This window comes from Triticum dicoccoides, chromosome 5B (genome assembly GCF_002162155.2).
Source record: "Triticum dicoccoides isolate Atlit2015 ecotype Zavitan chromosome 5B, WEW_v2.0, whole genome shotgun sequence".
Lineage (NCBI taxonomy): Eukaryota > Viridiplantae > Streptophyta > Magnoliopsida > Poales > Poaceae > Triticum > Triticum dicoccoides.
In genome coordinates this window covers 457,915,335-457,930,594 of record NC_041389.1, presented here as the reverse complement: position 1 = coordinate 457,930,594, position 15,260 = coordinate 457,915,335, and the positions used below count along the sequence as shown (strand labels likewise).

Here is a 15,260-nt window from a genome sequence, read left to right as displayed (position 1 = left end):
TGTCACAGGCACTGGAGCTGACCTCTGAGCTCTAGGCACTTTGGCAAATGCATCAGTGGTTGTCTTGCCCTTCCTCTCTTGCATGTCATCCTGAAGCTGTTCCACAACTAACTGAATCTCAGTTACTTTGACATCTAGATCATAGAATTTGTGTTCCATGATTCTTTCCAGGCTCTCCTGGTTTTGAGTTAGGGTAGCCAATCCTTTCTCAATCCGCAGAGTTGATGCTATCAAGTAACCAAGCTGCTCCTGCTTGTTCTTCAAAAAGTACTCAGATGCCTCCTCTTGAGTTGGCATCTTGGCAGCCTTCTCTTTCCTTGCTTTCTCCTTCTTCTCTTGAGCTTGCACTGATAATGGTTCATTCTCATTCATTACAACTTGATTGTCCTCAAAGTCTGGATAGAGAGCAAAATGTTCCTTATCCAAAAGATATTTTCCTGTGCCCATCTTTGAGTTAATCAACTCCTGAATTTGTGGGGCATATCCACAACTCCTCTTCTGGTCTGTTGTTGTCCTCTTGATAGTTTCAACTATGAGGCTCATGACCTTGAATTTCTGTGGCACATCAAATACATGTAGCAAGTTAATTGCATGCCCTCTAATCATGTTGTGGTCACCTGATTTGGGCAAAAGAGTGTGCCTTAAGATCCAGTTGATCGTTGGCAGCCCTGACAGAAGAAAATGAACTGATCCAAACTTGAAAATCTCAAGTGCATCATCCGGGATCTCCTTGTACATATGTGACATTGAGTTATGATCCATTTTCTTCTTGGCATAAATGTCCAAGTCATCTTCACTCTCCTTTAGGGCATTGATCAGATTTGCCCATTCCTCAATGGTTGACTGGTACCTTGTACCTCCAGACATCCAAACTATCCTGCCATCTGGATAGAAATGTGTTATGGAGTAGAATTGCATAATGAGTTCATCATTCCAGTTGGTGAGCTTCTGCCCAACAAAATCTGCAACTCCACAAGCAACAAAACTGTCTTGCACTCCAGGATAGTGTTCTTCATTCTCTTTCATGTAGGTCTAGTCGACCCATCTCATATCACACACTATGGGCTTCTTGTCCAACAAGTTTGTCTCATAGAAGTCCTGCTGCTCCTTGGTATGGAACCCGTAATCTACAACAGTCCTTCTCCTGGTGGCATATGGACCTGACAATCTCCACTACCTGAGCCATGCATCCTTCCTTAGCTTCATATTTTCAGCCACTGGATGAGCATCATTGTGATCTGGAATCTTGGGTTTGAGCTTCCTTAAGATCTGCCCTTCTTCATCTTCCTCAGCAGCAACCTCAGGCATTGGGGCCTTGTTCTTCTCAGCTGCTGGTATACTCCTGGTATTCCTCTTTGGTGCAATCTTGGGCTTGGGGGCAGCTTTGGGTGCTTCTTTGGGCTTTGATGTTGCAGCCCCTGACTTTATAGCATCACCCATCAGCTTTTGTGCCTTGGGTGCTGGTTCAGCAACCTCTTCTTCTTCTTCCATCATGGAAGGTTGACCAACAACTCTGGCCATGGTCTTCTTGACCCTTTCCTTCCTTTTCTTTCCTTCAGTAGCTGGCTCTTTGGGATCAGGCTTTTTCAGGTACTTGAGTTGATCCTCTGGCTTTAGACATTGGTTGTCTTCCTGCATGCCTTTTGATCTTCATGCCTGGCTTTACTGCAGTTGAGCTGTACTCCCTCTTGAGCACTACCTTCTTGGAAGTAGCCTCATCTTCAGCTGCCACATAGTCCTCATCCTCTGAGTCTGAGGTTCTCTTCCTTCTTGCTCTTGTGGCTGCTTTGGGCAAATTGCTAGGAGTACTTCTGTTGCCTTCATCTGAAGAACTTGAGGGACTAGTGCCCTCACTCATGTGAATCTGCTCTGCTGACTTGTTCTGACTATCACTTTGGTCTGACATGCTGCACACACTGACTGCTGACCCTGTGAATAGTTATATATGAGATAGAGTGGATGAGCATCACAAAATGCAGAGATTTTTGCAAAAGAATGATTCAAAAAACTTAGTTTTAGTTTCCACAGAAAGCATTTCAGATCTACCGATTTTCAAACTCGGTGATACCGAAGCAGTTTTGGAACCTAAACTAGTGAACTCGGTCAGACCGAGTCACAGTTTAGTGGCACCGAGACTTCTAGGGTTTCACAAAGTTCTAAAATCGGTCACACCGATTAGCAATTCTCGGTCAGACCGAGTCTTACTAGTGCAATGGCGTTAGCCAAATCGGTGGGACCGAGTATTTCAACTCGGTGGGTCCGAGATGGTTTCGGCGGAAACCTAACCCTAAATTTTCGAATCACATCTATTCTAAGGATTGTTTTGACTGGATAGAAGTGTTTCAATCGTGGAAAGATGCATAATGAACACAATGCGCTGAGAATCAGACGAGGATAGCACTGTGATCGAGTTCATACCCTAGTTTGGCGATGAACTCGCTACGACGGCAACGGCGGGGGTGAATTCCGTTGACGGCGGCGGAGACTAGCGACAGGAGGCGGTTGGCGATGAAGTCGACGATCCGTAGACCTAGTAGGCAGAGCGAGCTATGCGCGGGCGAGGAGTTTCGGAGAAAGTTTTCCAAAATTTGCCTGTAAGTATATATATAGCCCATCACTGTCGGTGTGACCGAGTGGAACAACTTGGTGGCACCGAGATGCATAACTGTTAACAGTTACAACAACTCGGTGTGATCGAAAAGTTCAAATCGGTTGCACCGAGATGGAAACCCTAGATCGACTTAGTGATCTCGGTAGGACCGAAATGGAGGAATCGGTCAGACCGAAAATCACAAAGAAGTTTTGGAAGTTTAAGTCTATGACGAATCGGGGACTCCGAGTGCTCCTCACACAGGGTGGTTCGAATCTGACTTGATCAAATTTTGTGATGTAGCATGAATAGAGTTTGAGACGAGAAAATCATAGGTATCTAGAGAAGGTTCTTAGGCATTCTTGTCCATCCACTTGGCTAAAGAAAAAGAATCCAATCAATCAAAACAACAAGTGGATGTCCTCGAATGAGTAAAATATGCAGCCAACATGCTCACACAATAAAATGAAAAATGAAATATGTGGCAAAGCATGCACAACCAATTCTAGCATCTATCAAACAATTGGCGATGACTAGGTCATATATATATGAGTATATTGACTTAGGAGTCAAATGAGAACATTTGATCATAGGTCATACTCATCGTTTAAGCTCAAGTGGGGTTACCACTTTTACATAATGCATTGATGTGTTCACACCATTAGAGTTGCTTTGACTCAATTCTTAGAGTTAAGCTCCCCCTAGATGTGAGATCCCCCCTTAGAGGGATAAACTAACCTTGGGTTTTGTCGATGATGACTTCATGTAGGTGTTGAAGATGTGGATGCTCAATGTTTATGTAGATCTTTTGGAGCAATCCTTTGGAGTGAGTTGCGCTTTCAATACCTACAAGGGTTAGTCCCACAAGGAACAAACAAGAATATCCACAGACATAGAGTGATGCACACACAAAATGATGTCCATGAAAACATTAGGTTACCTTGTCCCTTGCCTTACCAACATGAGGGTTTGTGACTCCTTGAACTAGGGCAAGATGTGGAAGTTGATTGCACTTGTCCTTGCCATAATGATATGAGTGAAGAATGTTGGCGGAGTCACCCTCAAGAACTCTCTAGTTCTTCTTCTTCGGGATCCACATCATCTTGATGGGAATCCTTGGTGTAGTAGTTGTGCTTGATGAAGTAGAACTTGACGTAGTCTTGGGAACCCACTTGACCAAGGCCTTAGGTGCTTCTTCAAATGCATCAATCTCCTCTTGAAGCTTGTCCTTGCCTTTGTTCTTGTAGTATTGTGGTGGAAGATCATCTTGTGCTTGTGTTCCCTTGAAGGAAGTAGGATCATACTTCTCTTGTTGAGGAACAAACTTCGTCTTGGGGTATTAATCTTCTTCCCACTCAACTCCATTGGCATTGAACTTTCGTTCAAAACCAACACCTTGATTCTTCCGGTGCCTTCCTTGCTTGCGTACAATTTCCTCGAATTGCTTACTCTCGGCAAGGCTCTTGTATACACCTTTCTCTATAATTCCCTTCAATAAGCTATTTTCTTGCTCAAGTGTAACTTGGCTAAGAGAATCATTAGTGGAATCAAGAGAACTACTAGAAGCAACAATATTGGATTTAGCATTGTTATTGTTACTACTAGAGGAAGAATCTTTCTTGTTCTTGTTACTAGACTTGACTTGAGGCATGTAAGTAGATAAGAGTAAACGCTTGGCAATGTAAGAAGAACTTTTCTTGCGGAGATCATCATTGATTGCTTTTAAGAACTCATGCTCTTGCTCAAGATTGAGCTTTACAAAGCGTAACTTCTCATGAGCCCTTAAAAGTTCTCGATGATCTTCGAAGATAGTTTCATGAGCTAACTTAAGAGTGTTTAGTTCTTTAGTTAGAAGTTCAATCTTCTCCTTATCATTGTCATTCATTTATCTTGATTAGCATGATTAATTGACGTTTCATCATAGTATTCATCACTAGAGTTGTCAATAAGTAAATCATCATCACCTAACAAGTCATCTTCATCACTATTGAAATCAGCATACTCGGGATGAGTTACCTTAGGGCCTTTAGCCATGAAGCATCTTCCAATTCCTTCATTTGGTGATTCAAATATGTCGTAGGAGTTGGTTGACACAAGTGCTAGACCGGCAACACCTTCATCTTGAGTATGTTCGGAGTCAGAGTGATAGCTTCTCTCGGAGTGATGTTCAGAGTCGGAACCGGATACCCATTCACCAACATGAGCTTGATGTCTTCGTTTTGTGTAGCTCTTTGATGACTTGTCCTTCCTTTCCGAATCCTTGCTTCTCCGGGATGTTCTTCGTTCATAATGATCATCTCTACTCCTCCTCTCTCTTGGTGGTGATTCTTCTCTTCTACTTCTTCTTTTAGGAGAATCTTCTCTTCTTTTGTAGGGTGCCGTACACTCATTGGAATAGTGTCCGGGTCTCCCACAATTGTAGCAATTGCGCTCTTGACTAGAAGATCTTTTGTCATTGTAGGACCTTGACTTAGAGCTTCTTTCTTTGCTTCTACTCTTGTAGAATTTGTTGAAATTCTTCGCCATTAAGCTCAATTCTTCATTAAAGGTTTGTTTCTCACTTGATGGTGTGGGGGCTTCACATGAGGCTTTGTAAGCACCACTTGACTTGTCGTGAAGTTTCTCCTTATCCTTGAGTGACATCTCATGAGTACCAATGACCTCCGTTGGCTTGAGATTCTTGTAATTGGGCATCATTTGAATTAATGTGCACACGGTATCATATTTTCCATGCAATGCTCTTAGGATCTTCTTGATGATGAATCTTTCGGTCATCTCTTCACTTCCTAAGCCGGCAATCTCATTTGTGATAAGAGCAAGCCTAGAGTACATTTCAGCGACACCTTCACCATCCTTCATTTTGAACTTATCAAGCTGATTTTGGAGCACATCCAACTTGGATTCCTTGACGGAGTCGGTACCTTCATGCATATCAATCAAAGTGTCCCAAATTTCCTTTGCATTCTCAAGACGGCTGATTTTGTTGAATTCTTCAGGGCATAAACCGTTGAAGAGGATATCACAAGCTTGAGCGTTGTATTGCAGCATCTTCAATTCATGCGCTCTAGCTTCACGGTTTGGCTCTCTCCCATCAAAGAATTCAAGTTGGATGTGTCCAAACGGCGGGGTTATGTCCAAGAATATGCATTTTCATCTTATGCTTCCAACTAGCAAAATTAGTGCCATCAAAGTAAGGACCTCTACGGTGATAATTTCCCTCGCTAGACACCATACTCTCCTAGGTTGTGAAACCAAGGCTATGACCACCAAAAGCTATGGAAATCAAAGCAAATGGAGATCAAAGCTCTGATACCACTTGTAGGACCTTGAAGTATGTCTAGAGGGGGTGATTAGACTACTTGACCAATTAAAAACTTAACCTTTTCCCAATTTTAGAGTTTGGCAGATTTTAGCAATCTTTGGACAAGTCAAGCAATCATCACACAATTCAAGCAAACATGCAAAGAGTATATAGGCAGCGGAAATTAAAGCATGCAACTTGCAAGAAAGTAAAGGGAAGGGTTTGGAGGATTCAAACGCAATTGGAGACACAGATGTTTTTGTCGTGGTTCCGATAGGTGGTGCTATCGTACATCCACGTTGATGGAGACTTCAACCCACGAAGGGTAACGGTTGCGCGAGTCCACGGACGGCTCCACCCATGAAGGGTCCACGAAGAAGCAACCTTGTCTATCCCACCATGGCCGTCGCCCACGAAGGACTTGCCTCACTAGCGGTAGATCTTCACGAAGTAGGCGATCTCCTTGCCCTTACAAACTCCTTGGTTCAACTCCACAATCTTGTCGGAGGCTCCCAAGTGACACCTAGCCAATCTAGGAGACACCACTCTCCAAGAAGTAACAAATGGTGCGTTGATGATGAACTCCTTGCTCTTGTGCTTCAAATGATAGTCTCCCCAACACTCAACTCTCTCTCATAAGATTTGGATCTGGTGGAAAGAAGATTTGAGTGGAAAGCAACTTGGGGAAGGCTAGAGATCAAGATTCATATGGTAGGAATGGAATATCTTGGTCTCAACACATGAGTAGGTAGTTCTCTCTCAGAACTGGTAAGTTGGAAGTGTAGGTTTGTTCTGACGGCTCTCTCCACGAATGAAGAGGAGGTGGAGGTGTATATATAGCCTCCACACAAAATCTAACCGTTACACACAATTTACCAATCTCGGTGGGACCGAATCAACAAACTCAGTCGGACCGATTTAGTAAACCTAGTGACCGTTAGGATTTTTGGTGGGACTGACATGCAACTCGGTAGGACCGATATGGTCAGGTAAACTCGGTGGGACCGATTCGCTCTTTTCGGTGAGACCGAAATGTTACGAAAAGGAAACAGAGAGTTTACATTGCAATCTCGGTGGGACCGATCACTCACTTTGGTTAGATCGAAACGTTACGAAGGGAAACAGAGAGATTACAATCCCATCTCGGTGAGACCGAGATCCCTATCGGTGAGACCGATTTGCCTAGGGTTTGTGGCAGTGGCTATGACATTTGAACTCGGTGGCGTCGGATAGAAAGAATCGGTGGGACCGATTTTGACTTTGGCTTTAGGTCATATGAGGATGTGAGAAAGTAGTTGAGGGTATTTGGAGCATATCACTAAGCACATGAGGCAAGAGGCTCATTAAGCAACACTTCATCCCTCCTTGATAGTATTGGCTTTTTCTATAGACTCAATGTGATCTTGGATCACTAAAATGTAAAATGAAGAGTCTTGAGCTTTTGAGTTTGAGCCAATCCTTTGTCCTTGATATTTTGAGGGATCCACTTTCATCATCCATGCCATGCCATTCATTGAGCTTTCCTGAAATAATAGTCTTGGAATAGCATTAGCTCAATGAGCTATATGTTGTTATGAATTACCAAAACCACCTAGGGATAGTTGCACTTTCAGAAACTGGTCGAATGCAATTGAGTGTAGCGTTCTTCTTGGGCTAGCCTAGGAGCGGGGGTACTTGAACGCCGAGAACTGTTTGGACGCCTAAGGGCATGTACAATGGTGGATAAGATAGTCTTATCTTAAGTCTTGCATGTAATTTAGAGATGACAAAAAAATGTCTACAATGGATCATCTCTTAGCTTTTTTTTCAATAGCTAGCTATTCTTTCAAACGTGGTGAGACATATTGCGTTAAGAGTTCATCTCTTGTCTTCTCTTAAATAAGAAAAGACAAGCCTTTTCTTATGATTTCTCTCTCCCCCGCCTCATCATTTATTCTACGTGGCGTTTTCTAAGATTGAACCATTGTACATGTCCTAAGAGCAAGTATAATAAGGTGCGTAAGCGGGATGTAAGGATTTAAATATTGCATTATTGCTTAGTTGGAAGAGAGAAGGGAAGAGAGAAGGGAAGCGGGCTGTAGACTTACAGCCGACTGCAGCACAAGTTCCAAGAAGCTTTGAGGATGGAAGGTGGGCCATATGTTGACAAAGTAGTACTTTTTTATAGCCAACTATTATACATGTTAGCTATTATATTGGCTGTAAATGACATGACAATATGTTACAGCCAGCTGCTGGCTATATTTTTTATTTTTTGAGAAGGGCTATATTATTATCCATGCTCTGAGGCACCGAACCGGGACAACTGTCTCTGAAGGTGGAAAAAAATAGCTTCGGGCTCTCTGTGTAATCGGCCCACTAAGATCGGCAATTGGCCCGGCCCATACGGTGGGAGGGAACTAGGTCCACGTCTTGCTTTCTTTCCGACTTATAGCAAGAATCGCATACCTCTCCCGTGCCAGCCAGTCTCCCCTTCCCTCCCTCCCTCCACCCGCCGCCGCCACCCACAAACCCTAGAAACCCTAGCATCCCGTCGCCCGAGACAGCCATGGCGGAGCACGACCTGACGGCGAGCGTGGCGGCGTGGATGGACCCCCACCTGGTGCTCCCCGTGCTGGAGTTCCTCCAGGAGCGCGGGGTCTACGCCGACGAGGAGATCCTGCGTGGCAAGATCCGCCTCCTCGGCGGTACCAACATGGTCGACTACGCCATGGACATCCACAAGTCGCTCCACGGCACCGACGACGTCCCCGCCGACATGGTCGCCCGGCGCTCCGAGGTCGTCGAGAGGCTCCGGGCCCTCCAGGAGGCCGTCGCGCCCATCGTCGCCTTCCTCTCCAGCCCGCAGCTCGTGCAGGAGCTCCACGCCGACAAGCAGTACAACCTCCACATGCTCCAGGAGCGCCACCAGATCGGCCCGGACCAGATCGAGGCCCTCTACCAGTACGCCAAGTTCCAGTACGAGTGCGGGATGTACTCGGACGCCGCCGATTTCCTGTCCCAGTACCGCGCTCTGTGCACCAACAGCGAGAGGAGCCTCAGCGCCCTGTGGGGGAAGCTGGCGGCGGAGATACTGATGCAGAACTGGGATGTCGCGCAGGAGGAGCTCAACAGGCTCAAGGAGATGATTGATTCCAGCAGCTTCACCTCGTCGCCTGTCAACCAGCTCCACAGCAGGATATGGCTGATGCACTGGAGCCTCTTCATCTTCTTCAACCATGAGAATGGAAGGAACGGGATCATCGACCTCTTCTTCCAGGACAGGTACCTCAATGCTATCCAGACCAACGCTCCCCATCTTCTGAGGTACCTTGCTGCTGCAGTTGTTGTCAACAAGAGGAGAAGGAACATGCTTAAGGAACTCATCAAGGTCATCCAGCAGGAGCAGAACAGCTACAAGGATCCCATCATTGAGTTCCTGGAGTGCCTGTATGTCAAGTATGATTTTGATGGCGCTCAGCAGAAGCTCGTCGAGTGCGAGCAGGTTATACTGAATGATCCTTTCCTGGGGAAGCGCGTCGAAGAGAGGAATGGCATTGCTGTTCCTCTGAGAGACGAGTTCCTTGAGAATGCTCGCTTGTTCATCTTTGAGACCTACTGCCGTATACATCGCTGCATCGATATTGGTGTGCTTGCGGAGAAGCTGAACATGACCTATGATGAAGCCGAGTTGTGGATAATGAACATGGTCAAGAGTTCCAAGCTAGATGCCAAGATTGATTCAGTGACGGGGACTCTCATCATGACAACCAATCGTGTTGATGTCCATGAGCAGATTATTGAGAGCATGAAGAACCTCAACGCCAGGACCTACATGCTGGCAAAGAGTGTCGTGGATCCAGGGCATGCAGCAGCACAGCAGGCTGCTCGGTGAGACCAACAGATGATCTGCAGCTTTGAGGCGGTAAAAATTACTTTGGGAACTTCGTTGTTAGGCAGTGACTTCGTTGCTAGTATTTGAATCACATTGCTACAGCTTATGCTGATGTTTTAAATGCTTTGTACTCCTTTTACTCAAGTTTATCGTCCTATGAATTTAATACTGCAAAAGACGTTTAACGCATTTCCTTGCTGTGGTGTCATTGCATATTTAACTGTCTGTCTCGGCTTGTCTGCAATGTCTTTGAGCTCCCTGTTGTCTTTCTAGCTTAGCTTCCTGTTAAACGTTTTTATGGTTTGCAGTTAAGTCTGTAAGTGTCCTATAAGGCTGTAGCGTCTGGGTATGTGTGATGGGTCATGTTCCTCTAGATTTGAAAGCACATAACTAGGAGAGCATATATTCTAGTTATTAGAAATAACTACTGGAATGCATAGCCATAGACCGTCTCCAGCTGCACAATGAATCATGGTGGAGTCAAATTCTGATTAATGTTTGGAGGCATTCATGTTATGGATGGATCCTGTTCTTTGATGGACCCAAAGTTTGAAATCGGGTCTGAGTTTTGCTCACAGCTATGTATGTGTGTCCTGATCGCTGTAGTGTTGTATGTGTGTCCTGAGTCGGCGTGGCATAGGGCTACTCCATCTTAAATCCTATCAGTAGCAATGATCTAGGACTATTTGGCTCATTAGCACCGGGGCTATGCACCAGTTTAACTATACCATAATTCCATGTATAAGTAAGGAATGCATTACAATTACAGGGCACATAGACTAACTCTGGCTGCCCTATCAATCATGTTGCAGTCAAATTTTGAGTTGTGTTTGGATGCATTCATAACACGCATGATCCTGTTAACAATTTTTATGTTTCAGTTAAGTTTGTAGGGGCTCTGATGCTCTAGCGTGCGTGACTACTCTTGAGTTGGCGTGGCCGAGGGCTACTCCATCATCCTTGGGACTATCTGGCTCATTACAACTGGTGCTACACACCAGTTTAACCATTGTTGTTCCATGTACAAGTAACTACTGGAATGCATTGCAATTATAGGGCACATAGACTGGCTCCAGTTGCCCTATGAACCTGTAATATCCCTTAGCCCCCAGTATGATTGCCGTAGCGTGAGACCTGGCTTGCAAGGATTCTGAAAAGAGCTTGAGGTTTAGACCTTGTTTGGCAGGGCTCAAATTCCTGGTTGCTACACCAGAGTCCCCCCTCCCTAAAACCCGTGCATCCCTGTGGAAACCGAGCCATGACCCTCACCTCATGGATTGCCGCTTCCTGATGATGCAGGCTCGCTTCTCTGGTGGCAGGCTGGATTTATCCTCTGTGTGCCTTTCCTACTCATCCCCTCTCCCCTGCCCTTCTCTTCTTTTGTGCTTTTCTGCCCTGCCCATCCTCCCTCCAGCATCTCTCAGTCTTTTGTTTTGGTTCTTGGTCAGCTTCTCGATGTGTGTAGTATTTTCTTCTTCTTCTTCTTCTTCTGCTGCTGCTTATATTTGTCAAGTCACAAAATGAGTGAAGTACTGGCCTTACTTATGAAGCACTTGTCATGCCTAATTTAATTTTTTGCCGAGAAATGTGACTGGACATCAACTTTCATTTGCATTTGATCCATGTATGGTTTATGATATACAATTGTATAGTGTGTCAGTTGTAATTCCAAAACTTTCAGTTGAAAAAATTCTACCGTGTAAAACATGAGAAATCAAAAGGCGATGCTTCTTCCAATCCATGTGTAATCTCCATTAGCAGCAGCAAAGACAAACCCTTAGGCCTTCTTTGGTTTGGAGGAATTTTGTAGGAATTCTATTGGATATATGATTCCTATAGGATAAAACCCTTACAGTCTTTTGGTTTGTATGAATATAGAATCCTATTCGTACACAGGAATTATTCCTATCTTTCACACTTGAAAGGCCAATAAACATTAGCCTAGACTTCAATGGAAAATTCCTATGATGTGAACCAAAGAACATTTCTTTTCCTATTTCTATCCGTATAATTTGAGACACATGACATCTCATTTAACATCTCTTTTCTATTCCTATTCATAGAATTTGAGAAACATGACATCTCATTTCCTACAAGATCCTTATTCATGTGACATTTCCTATCATATGAACCAAAAAATACCTTATTTTTCGAGCCGGTGCGACTAGCACATGGGAGAATTGATTTCTCATGTAATGTTCCCTGAAGATTGTACCGGTGCATCAGAGTTCACAAGACGTGTGAAGTCTGAATCTGTGACATGTTGCACTTTGTCATAACACTATAAATGCATCCTGGCATTTTCTTGCTCTTGCTAAAATGCATTCAGGCATGCATCAACCATAAACTATACAATTCACCGTTAGTCACCATACCATCTAGAGCCATCCGAGAATTAATGTTCCCTGTGTGTTTCTACACTGATGTTGCTTCTCGAATTGGTGGGTGTTCAGCATAGGCTTGTGCATCAGTGGAGCTTTCCTAGATCTTCTTTGCAGAACATGTATTGCTGGTTTCCAATCTGTCATGCACAATGCACAAATTTTTGTGTAGAGATACTATTTGCAGCATGAACATGATACTTCAGCTTTGATTACTTATTCCTTGTAAAAACCATGTTTTACATTTTGTGCAACTATCAATTTTCTCAACTGTTTGAAAAAGGCATGTGAAAAATAATACTACCTCCGTCCAGGTTTATTGGTCCCCATTGTATTTCGTGTCAAATTTTGACCATAGATTAAACTAACAAAATGTTCACGCATGTCATTAAACATTATATTTTTGAAAACTATGTTTAAATACGAATCCAATGAGATAATTTTTCTTGACATGCATCAACATTTTGTTAGTTAAATCGTTAGTCAAAATTTGACACAAACTACAAAGGAGACCTATAAACCAGGATGGAAGTAGTAATACCTTCAGCACGTTTTTACCATTTCACTATTTCAGTCAAGTTCTTGGTCGATGGTGCTTTTTATTAATAATTCGATTAGTTCAAGATGTTTCTTTTTGCGAAATATTGCAAGATGGCAACTATGTTTGGTCCAAGTGAAGTCGGTTTTCTGTTGCTGCTGCACCCCTAGACTTCGATAGATACAGATAGCGGCGCCGCGTACCCGTTGTCCTGTGTGGCGGCTGCTAAACAGGCATTAGAACATCTAGGGCCGGACGCCTCAAAGCGCCCGATCGGCCGTCTGGTCACACCGGTCCAGGACTAACCGGTCACGAAAATCTGACTTAGATAGGCGCCTCAAAACGCCCGAACTAATCGGTACTCGTCAATTCTAGCCCAAATATGGGAATATGGGGCGCCTTGGTGTGTCCGCTACGTAGGACTGGCGACGGGGTCTTATTCGGAATCGCCCAGAAACCCGACGGTCCGACGGGCGCCTCCATCTCCGCGGTGTGAGCGTCGCGTGGCGCCGCTTCGGCTCGCCACCCGAGGCTAAATCTGGCTATTTAAGCTGGTCGGCATCCCCAACCCTAGCCCATCCACCTCCTTCCTCTCCGCGCCGCCACCTGAGCCCGTCCACCTCCTCTTCCCCGCTCCCCCTCGCTCACCGGCATCGCCATGGTCTGACGGAAGTTCACCACGTATGCTATGCTCATGTCGAAGCGCCAGAGGCCGATCGCGGAGGAGATCTAGGCAAGGCGTGCCGCCCGCATCGCTATCGGGCTGCCTTCGGACTCACCGGAGTTGAGGAGGAGGAGCACCTGCTGGAGCCGATGGAGGTGGCGGATCCGGAGGAGGACGAGGCGGAGCAGCCTGCTCCAGGCTTCAACATGGCGGAGGCAGAGGCAGAGTTCGTCGTCGCCGAACCCGTGGAGATGGCGGAGAAGCATGCCATCATGGAGTCCATCCTGTCGGCGTTCTAGGATCCAGGGTACCCAGACTTGCCTGCCTGTGGCCCGCGGCGTGGCTTCCCCGACGGCCCGGTACGTCCCAGCTACAAGGCCTCTGAGACGAGACCCCCGGCCTCGCGAGGAGGACGACACCAAGACCTCCCAAAGGGGGCGGCCTTCCCAAGTTGCCTCCTGAGGAGCGGAGATTTCTATGCAGGTACCCAGCCTCACAAGGCAGCGATGACGTAAGCCATGATGACCATGGCCAGGCGAGTGCCAGCGGACGCAGAGGAGACAATTTTCTCTTTGGTGCTAAGGAGGCAAGGACGTCTGCGGGTTCCCAAGGAATCCCCCAAAGGTTTCCATTCCAGTGCAACAAGATCAAGACCACGAGCTCGACAGGACAGATGTCATCGCCGAGCCCACCTCCGAGTTACGACCAGGAGCTTTGCAGGCGAAGACCACCTTTCGTCAGGATTAGATGTACTTCTTGTCCCCTTTCAAATTGGTCGTTGTGGGATCCCTTCCCGCCTAAGTTTTGAGGGAAGAGGACCGAGGCCACTATAAATATAGGTTAGCCACCACCGTAGAGAAGGATGGAACCCCCCGGATCGGATCTGTAAGGGCATATTTCCCCCTAAGTGGTTTTGGTGATTGATGACAATGCATTTGCTGACTAATCGTGTGCATTGAGCATTTTAGGTATCTCATGTATATGCACAAGACGATTTCGTGCCCCTCGGAGCGTTTCGGAGATGGCGTTTCTCTACGTTTCTTTTTGGTGGTATTGAGTCATAGGAAACCCGTACTATTAAGAGGGGGTCCGCTTCAGAAAGGTTAGGATGGAATCAACATGTAGCCATCTGTTCCTTTGCACCACCTTTCCTTGCTTCTTTGGAGCTCCAGTTGTTTCCCTTGTCATCGGAAGATGTTGGCCTCCCAAGTGCTACTGGTGTGTGGCTCTCGATAGTACTGCTCAAGGGAGCAGTAGTACCGCAATGGGCCACGGTAGTACTGCCCAGGGCAGCGGTCGTACTGTTGGGTTTCGTAGTAATTTCAAAAAATTTCCTACGCACACACAGGATCATGTGATGCATAGCAACGAGAGGAGAGTGTTGTCTACGTACCCAACGCAGACCGACTGCGGAAGCAATGACACGACGTAGAGGAAGTAGTCGTACGTCTTCACGATCCAACCGATCAAGCACCGAAACTACGGCACCTCCGAGTTCGAGCACACGTTCAGCTCGATGACGATCCCCGGACTCCGATCCAGCAAAGTGTCGGGGAAGAGTTTCGTCAGCACGACGGCGTGGTGACGATCTTGATGAACTACAGCAGCAGGGCTTCGCCTAAACTCCGCTATAGTATTATCGAGGAATATGGTGGCAGGGGGCACCGCACACGGCTAAGGAATCGATCACGTGGATCAACTTGTGTCAACTTGTGTGTTTAGAGGTGCCCCTGCCTCAGTATATAAAGGAGCCAAGGGGGGAGGGTGCGCCGGCCAGGAGGAGGAGGCGCAGGAGGAGTCCTACTCCTACCGGGAGTAGGACTCCCCTCCAATCCTATTCCAACTAGGATTCCCAAGGGGGAAAGAGGGAGAGGGGTGGCCGGCCACCTCTCCTAGTCCTAATAGGACTAGG

At 46.0% G+C, this 15,260-nt stretch overlaps 1 protein-coding gene across 1 annotated transcript; it reads left to right on the top strand.

The window, feature by feature from the left end:
* The first annotated feature begins 8,350 nt into the window (after nucleotides 1-8,350).
* On the top strand, nucleotides 8,351-9,978 carry LOC119310781 (eukaryotic translation initiation factor 3 subunit E-like). The gene has a single exon (XM_037586405.1). The coding sequence runs from the start codon at nucleotides 8,440-8,442 to the stop codon at nucleotides 9,763-9,765; it is 1,326 nt and encodes a 441-aa protein (XP_037442302.1). The 5' UTR covers nucleotides 8,351-8,439; the 3' UTR covers nucleotides 9,766-9,978.
* Nucleotides 9,979-15,260: the final 5,282 nt, after the last annotated feature.